At 41.3% G+C, this 16,623-nt stretch overlaps 2 protein-coding genes across 2 annotated transcripts in view; one reads left to right on the top strand and one right to left on the bottom strand.

Annotated features, from left to right (window-relative positions):
- CRADD (CASP2 and RIPK1 domain containing adaptor with death domain) overlaps positions 1-16,623 on the top strand; it is a 178,511-nt gene that overhangs the window by 21,913 nt on the left and 139,975 nt on the right. The gene's annotated exons all lie outside the window — the stretch shown is intronic.
- LOC123393293 (protein C1orf194-like) lies at positions 7,601-8,217 on the bottom strand. Its single transcript, XM_045084843.1, is given in 1 exon segment — positions 7,601-8,217. A coding segment is annotated over 1 exon segment (516 nt). The 5' UTR covers positions 8,182-8,217; the 3' UTR covers positions 7,601-7,665.

Genomic DNA, 16,623 nt, shown 5'->3' with positions numbered 1-16,623 from the left:
CACAAGTGGTTTAAATCATTTATGTTATTTTTTTCAATTCACTTGGGAAATGAAAACAGACAGAAAATAGACATTTTCATTATTTTTAGAACAGTGTTTCACACCTACTACAGACTCCCCGAACTGGCCAAATGCAGATTTTGGCTCTAAGGTTGCTGATTAGATGCTGACTCTGTTCTTGAGGGCAGAAGTGAACACAAGGACAGATGCTTCCTTACTACCTTCCAAAGGGGCAAAAGGCAGTTATCTCTTTAGAAAGTAAACAGAAACAAAAATAAAAACTAAAACAGGTGCCACAAAGAAAACAGGGGCCAATCAGGTATTGTGTGTGTGTGTGTGTGTGTGTTTTCTTTCTTAAGGTCCTTTTAATTGAAAGCTTGGAGTAAAAATTGTGGTATACTTGGGAAAATGAGAAGTCAGTTGATCTAAGCTCAGATACTGGCTATTTCTGGCTGGTTCCCTATCCTTGGACAAGATTTTTTTTTTTTTTAAATAACTTTTTACTTTGAAATCATTTAAGACACGAAGTTGCAGAAGTAGTACAGAGAGTTCTGAGGTACCTTTCCCTCAGTTCTCCTCCCCACCAAAGAAAATATCTTCTACTTTGTCAACCAGGACACTCACATTGATACTATTAACTTAAACAGGACCTACTGGGATAGTTTTAACACGCTTTTTTTTTTTTTTTAAAGATTTTATTTATTTATTTGACAGAGAGAAATTACAAGTACACTGAGAGGCAGGCAGAGAGAGAGAGAGAAGGAAGCAGGCTCCCTGCTGAGCAGAGAGCCCAATGCGGGACTCGATCCCAGGACCCTGAGATCATGACCTGAGCCAAAGGCAGCGGCTTAACCCACTGAGCCACCCAGGCGCCCCTTAACACGCTTTTGAAGTATGTGTGTGTTCTATGAAATTCTGTCACACTTAGGTTCGTGTATGCTTTTGATTTTTAATGTACACTTGAAATTATTTGGAGTTGTGTGGGTACTTTGTAATAGCAGAATAGAAAAACTGGGGACTGTTTAATTTAGAAATCTCAATTTAATACTCTTGCTTTAAAAACTTCTGGATTAGGAAGTAGCAGGTCAGGTTCTAATTCCAGCTGCCCCGGCTAGAGGAGAAATGAGGGAGCTAACCCAGGCAGAAATACTGTTTTTCCCATGGTTTCAGGTGAAAACCTACAGATCATCGTTACTTTGATCTTTTGCTGTGCCAACCCCTGTCCACAGCATCTGTCCCATTAGCTAACCTAAAATAGCCTCAAATCTGTCTACTTACCTCCTTCCCTTGCCAGGGTTATTGCAGTAGCCTCCACACGGATTCCCTCTGCAACCCATTGTCCACACAGCTGCCAGAACACTCTTTTACAAATGGAAAGCAGATTATGTTATTCCTCCTTGTAAACCTTCCTCCAGTGGCTTCCATTGCACTGAAATGAAATCAGAACTCCTTATCAGAGCCCACGAGGCCCTTGTGATTGGCAGCTTCTGCTACTTCAGTCACATGACTCTGACTAGTCTCCCTCCTCACTGTGTGTGCTCTGGCCCTACGGGTCTCCTGGTGGCCAGGTTAATTCCCATTGAGGCCTATGTTCCAGCCGTCCCCGTGTCTGGTATGCCCTCCTCCTAGTTGTGCTGTAATGATTAGCTCCTTCTGTTAACTTAGGTGCCAGGCCTCTTCAGTAAGGCCTACCCAGTCTGTGCAAGTTAGACCCCTCCCAAGTCACTTTCTGGCGTATTGGTGTTGTATCTGTTTTCTCTCCTTGTCGCTTATAACACTCTCTGAGCCTGGCCTCTGCGCTTGACTGGGTTTGTTTTTACTTGACCAGTAAGTTATCCATCCTTAGACTATAAGCTGGTTGAGAAATAGTAACTGGCTGCTTCAGCCTTTATCCCTGGTGCGTAGGACATAGACTGTAAGCTGGTTGAGAAATAGTAACTGGCTGCTTCAGCCTTTATCCCTGGTGCGTAGGACAGTGCCTGCCCCACAGGAGGTCTCAGTTGTGATTTTTGGAGGAGGTGCTCCAGTGGACACATTGATGCAGGTGAACACAGAGGTTCTTGAAACCGAAAAAATGACTTGATTGAATGAAATAATTTGAGATTTAAGAATCATGAATTTTTTTCCATTTTGGGGGACTCTGAGGAAAACACCATTAAATTACTATATACTGTAGATCCTATTTTATGTACCCATGTTTACTAGCAGGCCTTTTTCTGAGTCAGGGCCACTTGAGGTGGGAAAAGTCAGTCTTCCATACCCTTGCAGACAGACTCCTTTCTGCTTGAACGTGTCAGGCCATGTTAGTGATTTGAAGAGGTAAAGTTGAAATATATTCATTTCCCCCATCAGTGGTGCCTTGACACTGCAGAAGACCACTGAACAGGATTCAACTTTCTCGGTAATACAGAAGGTACATGATTCTAAGTACAGAAGGTACTCAGAATCATGTGGCTTGACATTTAGCCAAACTTGCTTTCATTATTAACTTAAACACGTTCTTTTTCTTTTGCATTTCACGTGTAAGTAATGGCTCCCGAGGCTGGAAGACTCATAGCTGCTAATGTTCTCACTGAAATGAAAAGAGAATGATTTATGTCCTCTGCTGCATTTCTTAAATTCCTGTTTAACTTTCATTTTATTGATAGAGCCACATTACCAAAATGTCACTGTGTTTATTTATTTTTTTTAAAGATTTTATTTATTTATTTGACAGACAGAGATCACAAGTGGGCAGAGAGGCAGGCAGAGAGCGGTGAGGGGAAGCAGAGTCTCTGAGGAGCAGAGAGCCCGATGTGGGGCTCGACCTGAGCCAAAGGCTGGGGCTTAACCCATTGAGCCACCCAGGCGCCCCCACTGTGTCTACTTTTGATGGTATTTCCAGCTACTTGTGCCTTTGAAGCAGTTTCAGAAACATAATGCACTTCAGGAATAGAGATGCATGTGTTTTTAGACACGTGTTATGCTGACAATGCTTTGCTACTGCTGAAGGAATGGTTTCTGAGTGAAAGAAATCGTTAAGTATTTTTATCAGAGGTTAATACATTTTATCTAATTAAATTCTGGAGTTCTCTTTTGAAAAATGCATGTGCTCATCTAGCTTCTAGTAATGTAAATGATGACCTTTGGTTCCTTTCCTGGTGGTTTTATTGTTGTTATTGGTAATGCATTGTTTTTCAAGCAAATATGTGCTTATCAATCTGGAAGGTGGCATTTTCTGCTAAAAGCATTATTGCCATTTTCACATTGTTAGGCCTCTACCTTGTAGGGCGTTTTCTTGAGAACTTATTTTCTTTTATTGATTTTTAAAAATGGCACACCGGTGGTCAGTGTGAATTCATATTATGAAAAATGTGAGTGGCGGAATATGATTAGACATACTACAAGGTAGTCGTTTGTGTGAAAAATTGATGCTCTGAAGCATCTGCTACCAAAATTTGTTCTCTTTGTGTTACCCTTCCTCCCCGTCCTTGGGGCCACTTAATGGTTCTGCATTTTTTTTGAAGAGCCAAACAGGACTTGAGGGAGATAGTGGGGAGGAGGAAGAGTAGGAGGGGATACAATGAGCAGGCTCTTTTCCCAGAAGCCTCTCACTTGCAGCGTCTGAAATGACTGTTGTTGGGGAAAAGTGGTATTCATACTGATGAGGTAAAAATGCCGGCCCATTTCGAGGAGCTATTGTTTTCATACTAGGACTTCTTTGTACAAACAAAAGGATGTTCTAAAGGAAAAGGACCGTTTGCAGTTGAGTGTTTTCCATTCTGGTAGCGTCTGAGAATAATTTTCAGAAATTCCTAGTATTACATGCAATCATTGCTTAGCAGTTGGATCTTTTTATTTTTATGATGGCAGTTTGCATTTAATTTCTGTTTTAAGTCCCACCCACGTTTTTAAATAATGTAATACAGTTTACCCTTGAACAACACGGGGTTTAGTGACGCCCACCCTGTGCCTGGTCAGAAATACGAAAATAACTTTTCACTCCCCCAAAGCTTACCAATTGCTGGCCTCCTGTTGACTGGAAGCCTTACCAATCACATAAAGAGTCAGTTAACTCGTATTTTGTATGTTTTATGTACTATATGCTCTGTACCATATTGTTATAATATGAGAAGTTAGAGAAAAGAAAGTGTTATTGAGAAAAATCATAAGGAACTGTAAGTCAAGGAACACCAAAGATTGCCAGCAACACCCGAAGCTGAAAGTAAGAAATGGAACAGATTCTTCCCTGAGCCCTCAGAGAGAGCATGGCACTGTGAACACCCTGATTTTGGACTTCTGGCCTCCAGAACTATGCCAAATAAATTTCTGTTGTATTAAGCAGTCCAGTTTCCAATAACTTGTCACAGTAGCTATATGAAACTAATCAGGGTGGGTAGAACAGGGATTGACTAGAAAGAAGCATGAGGGAACTCTGAGGGGGTGAAGGAAATGTTCTATATTTTGATAGGGCTTTGGGTTAAAAGAATGAATACATTTGCCACAACTCATCTGCTAGTACACTTGAGATTTGTGCATGTTATTCTATGTAAGGTTTCCCTCAAGAACAAAAAGTGCCATAAATAAACATTGAATTCTGGTTATTCATATGCATGCTGAAGCATTTAAGGGTGAAGCGTACAGATGTCTGCAACTTATTTTAATTGGTGGGTGGAAGGATCTGCCGATATGTGAGAAAGCAAACATAGCAAACTGTTAACCACTGTAGAATCTAGGTGGGGGGCGTTTGAAGTTTGCTGTACGCTTCTTTTAATTTTTTTTTCTTTTAAGATTTTATTTATTTATTTGACAGAGAGAGACACAGCAAGAGAGGGAACACAAGCAGGGGAAGTAGGAGAGGGAGAAGCAGGCTTCCCGCTGAGCAGGGAGCCTGATGTGGAACTCAATCCCAGCACCCTGTGACCATGACTTGAGCCAAAGGCAGACGCTTGACGATTGAGCCACCCGGACACCCTCTTTTAACTTTCTTACGTGTTTGAAAGTTTTCATGATAAAATGATGGAGAAAAAACAAAAAAAAACAAAAAAAAAAGAAAGAGAAAATACATTTATAGTACTGCAGTGTGTTTACTGAAAAAAAAAAAAAAACAACCCAAAACCTTTGTTAAGTGGATCCACGTAGTTCAAACCCATATTGTTTGGGGGCCAGTTGTAAATTGTTTTCTTAACTGTTGGGTGACTAAGTGAAATATGTATAATTTGCCCAATAGCATAATTCTGTGACCTGTATAATCCATATGGGTGCTGTGGCTTTTGTAGGACTGCCTATAATTTTAGTAGTAAGATTGATTCAAAGTTTTCATTCAAAATCACCTAATTTGTCTTCCTCATGTCTATGAGTCAAATCTCTGGGAAGAGTAGTTCATTGGACATAGGACAAATATTGGACTGTGAGTATCTGTCATCTTTATAAATGTTTGGGGGAGGGGCACTTTTGTGAGTGGTGATGTTCTATGATTATTTTTTTAAATTAAAAATATTGTTAGATAACAAAGTGTTCTCAAACTTGGCAGATTCTAACAACCATTTGATTGCGTGGGTTAGGAATTCAGAAGGGATTCAGCTGTGTGGTTTGTGTCTGATCCATATGATGTCAGTTGTGGTGCCTGGGGCTGGAGGCTTCAATTCTAAGATGGCTTCTTCCCTCCTCCATCTAGTGCCTGGGCTGGGGGTGTGCTGACTGTTGATTCTGGCTCTTGGCAGGAGACTCAGCGAGAGCTGTTGGTTTGAGCACTGACACATGGTCTTTCCAGTGTGCTTGCACTACCCTCAGCATGGCAGCTGGGTTTCCAGAGGGAGTGTCCCCAAAAGGTGTAGGTAGAAACTTTAAGGCTCAAAGCTTCTTATGACCTAGCCCATAAGTTCCAGAACACTATTTCTCCCACATTTTATTGGTCAGATAAGACACTAGCACCAAGCTAGACTCAAAGTGAGGGGAATTATCCTCCATTTTGCACTAGGAGAAGCGGCAGAGATTTCAAGGCTATCTTTAATAGCTGGTGATGGGATCACATCAGGATTGCATTTACTTAATAGCAATTTATGCCTCTCCTGAAGTTCAGATAGCTTAAAGTATAAATACTAATAAGTAGTTCCACTTAAGGGGAACCTATTCCAAATGGTACAGCCTTCAATTAAAAAAAAAAAAAAGTCTGATGTGATTCATCCCAGTCATTTAATGGATGACTGTAATCTCAAAACATCTAGAAAGATGTCAGTCCTCTGAGTCATAGTGCAAGCTAGTTTGTTCGAAGAGTTCAAAGGAATCATAGATCTTACAGCTGGAAAGGACTCCCAAGGGATTACATCATCAATATCACCTTCCAAAAAGATTTATTGAGCACCACATAGGTGCCAGGCCCTGGAAATGCAGAGGAGAAAATGACACAATTCTTGCCTCTGAGACATAGTTGAGGAAACAGGACTGATGCATAATAGATGAATAGAAATCCATGGAATATAGTCTGGGTGGCAAAAGTACAGGTGATATGTGCACAGGAAGGAAGAGTCATCAGTAGAGGCTATTGGGGCTGGGGCGGAGGCTGGGAAAGGGCATAAGGAGATAGGCTTCCCATTACACTGAAAACAAAATCCAGAGTGTTGGTCGTCACCTTCAAGTCCCTCTGTGAACTCGATCCCTGCTTCCTCTCCAATCTCCTTTCCTACCTTGTTTTTCCTCCCTCACTGGCCCCCTCCCTTGAATATGCAGACATTTCAGGACCTTTGCTCTTGCTCATTCCTTGGCCTGGAATGCTCTTTCCCTAGATATTCCCGTGGCTTGCTTTCTGACTTCAGTCAGATCTCTGGTCAAATATGCCCTCTTCAAGCCTTCTCTGGCCACCCACCTCATCTACTTCCTATCCTTCATCACTGTTCATCTTCATGAAGGCAGGGTCATTGTCTCCCTTGTTCCTTACTGTACCTCAGCACCTAGAACAGTGCCTGGCAAATTCTTGGTGCCTGATAAAAAATGGCTGAATGAATCAATAAGGATGCACATGTAGAACTTGAGATGGGGAAGGATTTAGCAAAATGGAAGACAGGTGGTACTGCTGGCTGCTTGCAAGGTAGAATGAAAGAGAAGCAAAAGTATACCAATACATTCACAGGTCGTTTGTTTTAATGCTGACCTCAGGGTCCTCATTCAACAACTTCTGGGCCTTCAGACCGCCCCCCCCCAAGCCCCCATAGCTTCTTCATGTGGTAAGCACTACAATAGGGCTTACCAGGGAGTGATTCACTCAGACCAGATACACTGTGTCATGCCAGGTCTCGGTTATCAGAGAACTTGCCGTTCCTCAAAAGTACTCTGTACGATAGCGCTTCTTAGTCTTTGCTCCTGTTTGTATTTCTATCTGGAATATCCTGCTTTTTGTCTTGACATTTTGAAATTCCATGTGGATGACCTCTTTCCTCCATTGTACTTAATAGTTATGTGATTTGATATCAAATAAGCATATTCTGCTTCACCTGGAAATATTTATATACATGTAGTTCTTTCACTTAAGTATAAACTCTTTGCAGAGCCTGGGTCTAGTTTGCTTTTTATTCTCTGGTACAGAGCATTGGAGATTCTTTTTTTTTTTTTCATCCAGCACAAATCTATTTAATGGAGATGGATAGCAGATGTTCCACTATGATTAATTAGTCCAGGGGCCTGTTAACATTAGGTAGAGAAGAAGCCACCATCAGTCTTTTGGGAGTAGCCTCCATTGGTGGCTGCAGTGTGAGGGGACACTATGGATCCCTGGATGCTGTGGATAGACTCCTTCTTAGGGTTGATTCAGTATCTGATGTTAGACCGGGAAGTGATGGAAGGTCGTGGAGGAGGGGGTAAAAGTTCTCCAGGGAATTGGGTCTTGATGATTTCATGGGTATCCTGGGTAGTCTCCTGGTGTAAGAGTATCTCACTTTTGTTCTTGAATGTCCCTGTGTGGTGGTTGTACAAGGCTGCTAAGCGAAAATCCAGGTCATCCTTTGGTATCTCAGGATCAAAAAAATAAACATCCCACCTCATGGAGGTGATTGTGGGAGTTGAGCTGAGCCGACTCCAGGGTTCCTGTTGCTGAGCAAGGTGAGCTGGGTTCTTATATGGCAGTTTCTTGGAAGCCTGGAGTTTTCCCAGGTAGGTCTCATCGTTATCCAACGTAGGGTGCTGGAAAGGGTCTCGGGTGAAAGGCATGGTAAAATGTGGAGTGAGAAGCAGGTGTGAAGGATGGAAAGCCTGGAGATTCTTAATAAGAATGTGTTAAACTTACTTGAATATGAGAAATTAGAGTTCTTCAAGCCCTTAGTGTAAAATGAATACATATGTCTAGAAATCAGAAGAGGCAATGTTAAATTCCCAAGGAAACTAAACAGTATTAAAATTATCTTCATTAGTGGGCTTCTCTGGTTGGTGTGATCAGTTTAGCTTTCTCAGGTGACATTCATGGCTCACAAAGGGCCTGTAGAATCAACAACTTACACGTTTTTATATCAGGTTACTGATTGCTGCATAATATACCATGCCAACATTTAGTGGCTTTAAACAATAACAGCTTATTAGTTCTCCCAATTTTGTAAGTTGGCTGGGCTCAGCTGAGTGGTTCTGTTGCTCCACGTTGTGTCAATTAGTGTCACTAAGGCAGTGGATGCTTGCAGTTGCAGAGCCTGCCTGGTCCTAGAATGTCCAGTAAAGCTTCACTCACACATCTTGTGTTGGCTATAGACAGGAACAGCTTTGCTCCTCTCCACGATGGCCTCATTTCCTTGGGCAGCTAGACTGGGCTCCTGATCGCGTGGTCCCAAAACTCCAAGTGTGTGGGGGCACTGCCACATCTCTCAAGGTCTAGATCAGGACTTGGCACAGCATCCCTTCCACCACGTTGTCCTGGTCCAGGTGAGTCCCAAGGCCAGCCAAATTGGGGGGGAGGGCGTGGAAACGCCACCTCTTGGTGGGTTGGGTGGCATGTGTGTAACAGAGCTGTGAGGAGTTATCAGGGGCAATGTTTGCAGACAGTCCACATCAGCATGCTTCGAATTTTAATAGTTTTACCTCTTCAGTGGGAAGTAGAGCATTATTAGTGAAGTCACAGGTCTTGAGTATTAGTTGAGCCCCTTGTGTTTGAATTATGAAGTGTTTATAGAGAGAAGTGTTGTGAACATTTTGGGCTTAATTGAGTAGCAGCTGAAGATCGTTGGCTGTGTTGCCCTGGTTTTCTGCTTTCCTTGGCATTTATGTTGTATCGTACATGTTCCATTGGTTGGGGCGGAGGTTGGAATCAGAAGCCAAAGCCTCTGAAAGGCGGTTTGGGACTCTTGTCTAGTTCTCAGGGTAACCTAGACCGAGGGACTCTGTCTGCGGGTCAAGTAAGCCCAGGCCAAGAAGCAGAAGGGAACAAGCCTGTTGCTCTAGGCCAATGGTATAATGTTAATAGATGGCAGAGGAAAACTTGAACTATTCAACTGCTGTTTGGCTTCTGCCTTCTCTGTTTTAACTGGTTTCTCTGATTCCTTTCTTGCCTCCTAAAGTTCATTTCCCACAGAGCAACCAGAGTGATCTTTTAAAAATGTCAATCAGATCATGTACTTCCTCAGCTTAAAATAAACCAGTGGGTTTCCCTTGTACTTGTGATAAAATAGCTACTCCTCCTTAGCATAGATTGGCTCCTGCTCCCACCTCTGACACACACCTCCTACGACTCTCCCCTCCCTCTTTATGTTTCAAGCCACTTTTTGCTTGTTTCTGTTCCTGGAGCCCTCAGGTTTATCCTGCCAGGTTCATCCTGCTTTAGGGCCTTTTTCTTTTTGTTCCTTTTCTCTGGAACGCTCTACCCCTAGATCTCTGTGGCTGGCTCTTCATTCCAGGCCCAGCCCCAGCCCAGATGACCTTGGAGAGACCTGCCTGACCTCCCAGGCTATAGCAGTGCACCGGGCACTTCCCTTGTTTCTCTGTTCTGTTCTTTTTAGCACTGAACCTCTGTTTCTCATTTTTCTCATTTATAAAATGTGGTTGATAACAGTATGTACTTCATAGAGTTGTTACGAGGATTAAGTTAGTTAATATTTAGAAGGCTATTGGGTATATGGTATGCTCTCAAATGTTAGCTGTTATTATATCACTCTTTGCCACTTGGAATTCCCTGCTTATTTTTTTGCTTCTTTACTGACTTCTCCCATTACTGGAGTGTTAGCTCTTTGCAAGCAGGTACTGCCTTTGCCTGTCTTGTTCATGTTCCATCTCTAGTCCCATTGTGTCAACATATACAGTAGATCTTCAGTAAGTAGTCCTTTATAAAGTGAATAAATGAAAGGCAGGAATGGTCATCCTGAATAAGCCAGAAAAATCCTTGGTAATATGAAATTAAAGCTTGAGAAACTTGAATGGATAGGACAAGACTGTTTAATTGCTCAAAATGAGTTTAAGAGTTTTGATCCAGAAGAATTCTATTTCAGGACACTAAAAGAACTTGGGGATAATTTGTTATTAAGTATTATTTCATAGAATTTTGAAGAATGGAAAAATGTCAGAATTATGAAGGTAGGTAAAGGCAGTCCTAATTTTCAATAGTGAGGAATATGGTTCAAAAGCCATAGACCGAGAGAGAATGTGTTATCCTCCTCATGGGCAGAGTTCTAAAATGGATTAGTAAAAGGATGGTTTGTGAATGCTTATAACAGCATTGTTTAGTGGGCAGCTGGGGCACCCTTAGAGAAAAGAGGCCTGGAAAAATAGTTTTGTTTTGTTTTCCAAGTTACCACTTTAGTTCGGTGGTAGAATCAAGATAAAAATAAAGATCTCCTGATTCTTTTCCAACAGTGCTTTCAAACTCCTCAAATTTTTTACATAAAACAGATTTTCTTTTGTATGTTGTTATTTTGAGGATAAGCTTAAAAAAAAAGCCACTTTTGAAGGCTCTCTGGAGGCTCAGTTGGGGAACATTGATCCTTAGAAGTTCAAAGGCAGGGCGCCTGGGTGGCTCAGTGGGTTGGGCCTCTGCCATCGGCTCAGGTCATGACCTCAGGGTCCTGGGATAGAGTCCCGCATCGGGCTCTCTGCTCAGTGGGGAGCCTTCTTCCCCTTCTCTCTCTGCCTGCCTGTCTGCCTACTTGTGATCTCTCTCTCTGTCAAATAAATAAATAAAATCTTAAAAAAAAAAAAAGTTCAAGGGCATATTCTCAGAGATCCATGAGATTTCATTCCCTTTTGTTCTGCTTTAAAGGAGGTTTGTGCACTACTAGGTCCAGAAAGTTGCTACTATATTTTGCCAGGTTATTTGATTAACACAACTTTACCTGTTGTCCATCTACAGAAAAGAGTGTATGTTCTTCCATTCGACCTGTGCTGTTCAACATGGTAGCCTCTACTGCAAGTGTTGAACAGTAAAAATGTAGTAACTCCAAATTGATGTGTGCTGAAGTGGAAAATGTATGCTGGATTCAAATGCATACCATATTTTAGTACCAAAAAGTAATGTAAGCTATCTAATCATTATTTATTTTGCGTGCCTATTAAAATGATGTTTTGATATATTGGGTTACATAAAATTCATTATTAAAATTAATTTCATCTTGGGGGCATCTGGTGGCTCAGTCAGTTAGGCATCTGCCTTTGACTCAGGTCACGATCTCTGAGTCCTGGGACGGAGCCCTGTGTGGGTCTCCCTGCTTAGTGGGGAGTCTGCTTCTCCCTCTCCCTCTACTCCCACCCGCCACCTCATGCTCTCTCTCTTCAATAAATTAAAAAAAAATCTTAAAAAATTAATTTCATCTTGTTTTTCTTTTTAGAAATGTGGCTGCTAGGCCACTAGAAAATTGAAAATTATATGTATGGCTCAGATTATTGGATGGTAAGCCCTTAGAATTTGTTGCCTTTCTCAGATGCAAGGGTTGATGGAATTGGTTCTCCTTGTGTTAGCAAAATGGCTGCATCTGTAAGGCTGGAAGTTAGTGGGAAGGGGCAACTCCTGATGCATCCGTCACTTTTATCAGGAAAAGCAGTAGTCTTCCCAGAAACCCCCAGCCCATTTCCTTTTTTGTTTCGGTGGCTGGGAGTGTTGCATGGTTACTCCTTGCTGCAGGAGAGGCTGCACAGTGAATGTTTGTTCTTCCAGCCTCTAGAATGGAAATAGTACATGAGAAAGAAGTTGGCAGTGACAGTTGTGTTAGCCCAAAGAACAGGATGGCACCCTGCTTAGGTTGAGTTTTATTAAACAACTCCTATGTAGAGATGGGATAACTGAGGACCAGAGACGCTCTTCCCTTTGATTCTTATATAAATTATTTACACGGTAAGAGTAAGACTTCTCACTTTACCTCTTTCTACCTTTCTAACTTCATTAGCAAGAAGAGTGTATTCCTGAAAATGACAGGGCATGTTGGTATAATTGTCACTACTTTGCATCTTTTTAACATTGGTTTGGACATTTTCTTTTACTACAAAGTAATTTTTAGTAGTCTTATAAGGAATAGACATAATTTTTATGTTCATCTCCTCATTAACTTGTTGTATTTCTCTATGAGTGTTCCCTGTGCTTCTCTTTTTTAACCAGTGGCCCATTATGGGCATCATAATGTCTGAACAATGTATGTCTAAGAATAAAACAATTTTAAAACACCGTGATTACTGGCAGCATTCAGCTGAGTTTCTGATCGTCACCACCTGCTGTAGTGCTCCTTAGATATGAATTTGCATGTTCTCAAACCATTCTGCTTTGAAGAAAAAACTGTTGATTGATTTAAAAATACAAATTGAACTAGATGCCAAGTACTGCCTTTAAAGACTCAAGGCCCTCACCCCAATGTACCCTGCCCCACTCCTCCCAACAGAGTCCCTTGAGAACGACTTTGGGAAATGGTGGTGATGCGATGGTACTTGTATTTGTAAGAGCATGAAAATGAGAGTTTGGAAAAATATAAGAAATTCAACTTTTGCTGAAGAGAATTGACCTGTGGAATATTGTAATGCAAATGGGTTTGGTGTGTTTTAATGGAAAGAATTCAAAACAGATGGTCCCTGACTTGATTTTTCAACTTTATGACGGTGTGAAGGCTGTACGCATTCAGTAGAAACTCGACTTGGGAGCATAAGTCTTCTCCCAGGCAGGCAGGACACAGCCCGACACCCTCCGGTGACAACGGGCAGCAGGGGGAGCCACGGCTCCCAGTCAGCCATGTGATCGTGCAACGAACGCTCTCTGCTCAGACCCCCATTCTGTTCCTCACTTCCCAAGTGAGTACAGCTGTTCAACATTTTCTTACAAAATAGGCTTTGTGTGAGATGATCTTTTCCCACTGTGGGCAAACGTAAGTGTTCTGGGCAGTTAAGGTAAATGAGATTAAGCAATGATGTTCAATAGGGTTGGTATATGGAATGTATTTTCCGTAGGATATTTTAAACTTAGGATGAGTTTTTCAGGAAGTAACTCCTTTGTAAGTCAAGGAAGATCTTTATTTTAAATAGTTAAGTGTCTGTTGTGGGTTGAAAAGCTAGGGACATTTATTTTGACCATTTAGTGCCCAGAGAATTTGAATAGGAAACTAGCGAGCTGTGGAATGTCCTTCTGTCTATTCATTGTTGGGCTTTATATGTACCTCTCTCTCAAGCCTCAAAACCTCTCTCAATGAAGTAGGTATTTTCCCCATTTTGCAGAGAAGGAAGCTCAGAGAGATGAGCTTTTCCAAGGCCTCAAAGCTATACATCAGCGCACTGTTAGAAACCCAGAGGTGTCTCCAAGACCTGTGGTTCTCCTACTGAGTTAATCTGAACAGTTTGCAAAGTCTGCAGCTGTAATTGTTTTTGTAGTTAATGTTCTTGAACTGGCAACAAGTAAATAGTTTATTTAATGATACTCTCAATTTGCTTGGGCAAATTGAGATCATGTATTACTTATTTGGGTCAATAAATGTATTTTTTAATATTTAAGTATGCATTTGATTTTTTTCAGGTCTTGCTTTTTGTGGTAGGGAACAGACTTCACTAGTACTCTCTTTGGAGGGGCGCCTCTCTTATCAGGCACAGATCTTACCCAAATAATTAAATATATGCCGTGTCAGTTGAAGCACAAAGAACTACAAGCTACTGTTTTGTCCTTATTCTTTTCTGCTGTGAATCTCACCAGGTTAAAGTTTGGTTTTCACTTTAGGAAAGAACAAATGGCAACTTTGTGAATTGTGGCATTTGAGGTTTGACTGATAAGCAAGACTACTCCAGCACTCAGTAGGAATAGAGCTGTTGCCAAAGACATAGGAAAGTCTGTTGTAAATGAAAGGAGTGATCTTTGGCATTCGGCCATCTGAGTTTCACGATAACATGAAGCAGCAGGAACCTTGGAATTGTTCTTCTTTATATTCCGTTCCTGGATAATTACCAACTCTACTAAGATTTTGAAAGGTCCTTTTATTTTGTGATTGCATCTTTCGGCAAGAGCTCTTATTATCTTATTATGCAATTTGTCTCATTTATGATGCTCAGGTGGGAAAACTTTCAGCCTCAGCAATTGAAAAGATCACTGTGATGAGTGTTTTGTGGTGCTTTTGCTTGTTTTGCTGTTGAGCAAGCAGAGTTCAAGACAGGTGAATTCTTTCCAGATGTGTTTTTGAATAACTGGACAGATCCTGGGGTCTCTTCAAGAATAACAAGTGACTGTGTTCTCTCCCTCTTCCTCCATGCACAGCTTCCTGTGGTCACTCTGCTAAGGGCTCTGTAGTTGTGGGATGATTCCACAGTTAATACCGAAAAATAGTTCATCCAAGCAGCCAATCCCTGAGCTTGACTAGGTCTGCTTATTTGTTGCCAAAACCTGTCACTGTCCAGGAGACACAGCCGTTTTGCTTTCATTTGCTTTGTTACCATTTTAGGCATGAAATGAAACCATTTTCTGCCAAACATAATGTTTCTGTGTAGAAATAAATACTTCATGGGTTTTAAGGAGTTGAGAGTCAGGCCTATGAGTAACTGAAACTGTAATGACTCAACTTGACACTGATGGCCTTTTCCTGAGGTAGAGAGGAGGGGATGTGAGAAATGAGGCTCCACCCACAGTGCTCAGTGTCCAGCTCAGCCATAGGCAGCCAGGGTTGCTGAGCCAGAGGGTGAAGCCAGCAAGCTGAAGGGATGTGCCACCGTGATAGAGCGGTGATAGAGCACACTCAGCTCTATGTTAATGACATTCATTCATTCTGGAGGATTTAATGGAGCTTCTACATGGGCCCATGCCAGGCCTATTCAAGGGAGAAATGGGGACCCACCTCAGGGATCGGGGATCAGTTCTTTGGGAAGTTTTTCCTAACAATACCCTGTATTCATGGAAGACTCTGTGTTGTTTTCTTGGGCTCTCCTTGAACACAGGGCTTACGCTGTTACAGTATGCTTCTCTGTGTCCTCGCTTATCTCACTCTCTAGACTGTGAGCCCTTGAGGACAGGGATAATTTGTATACTTAGTGCCTAATACATGTTATATGTTCAATAAATGTCTGTTAAATAATGAAATGGCAATATTCAGCTGCTTTCTTCCACAGGTCCTCCATCCCTTCCAAGGAAAAGAAATATACCAGAAATTCTACCAGTTAAGCACAACTGGTAATCAGAACTAATGAAACATAGTAGTATGGACATGAACAAAGTTGAAAAATAAAGGTGATCATAAAATATGTAGCAATTGCACACAGCACGTATGAAGAATTCTTCCAAACTGGGCTGAGCCATATAAAGGAACACTTGAATAAATGGAGAAACATGTCATGTTTTTTGGTGAGAATTGTTAATGTAGAAAGTATATCAATATTGTTCTTATCTACATTAATCCAAAGTTTGAAGTAATTCCAGCAAAAATTACAGTAGGATTATTGTTCTATGAATTTGATAGAATAATTTTAAAGTTCAGAAAACTATTGTTTGAGATTAGGGAAGAATGAAAAAAACAGGAGATTTTATCTCATCAAATTTTAAAATATTATAAAATACAGTAAATAAAAAATAAAATAGTATATAAACTCAGAAACTAGAGGCCAGTATAACATACCAAAACATGACAAAGACATTGTAAGAAAAAATCAGACTTCATTAACATAGATGCAAAAATGCTTAACAAAATATTAACAGTTTATAGTAAAATAGAAAAATGGTAATATATCATTACCAAATGGGGTTTATCCCAGAAATTCAAGATTGGTTTAACATTTGAAAGTCAGTGTACTTTATCATAGTAACAGGATAGAAGAGAATTTAGAATGGCATAGCTACAACAGGAAGCCTAAAAGCTGGCCGGGTGGGATGCAGGCTCCCTGCTGAGCAGAGAGCCCGATGCAGGGCTCAATCCCAGGACCCTGAGATCATGAACTGAGCTGAAGGCAGAGGCTTTAACCCACTGAGCAACCCAGGCGCCCCAGTATAATGGGCTGTTGATATACAACAAATGAACAGATTAATAAACAACAAATGAATTCTCTAGCACAAAAATGGACCAAGGATATGAAAAGGCAGTTAGCAAGAGAAGAAATATGAATGGCTGCTAAGACTCTTCTACTACTCTGACAACAACCTGGACAACTACAACTAGCAACTGCCATTTACCGAGTGTTTATTGTGTCAGGCACTGGGCTAGGGCTTACATACAGTGCTTCAGGAGATACTGAGACAGG

The sequence above is a fragment of the Mustela putorius genome, unplaced genomic scaffold (assembly GCF_011764305.1).
Source record: "Mustela putorius furo isolate JIRA1106 unplaced genomic scaffold, ASM1176430v1.1 tig00000788_pilon_pilon_pilon, whole genome shotgun sequence".
In the NCBI taxonomy this organism is placed as follows: Eukaryota; Metazoa; Chordata; class Mammalia; order Carnivora; family Mustelidae; genus Mustela; species Mustela putorius.
This window is presented reverse-complemented; position numbering and strand designations above follow the sequence as displayed.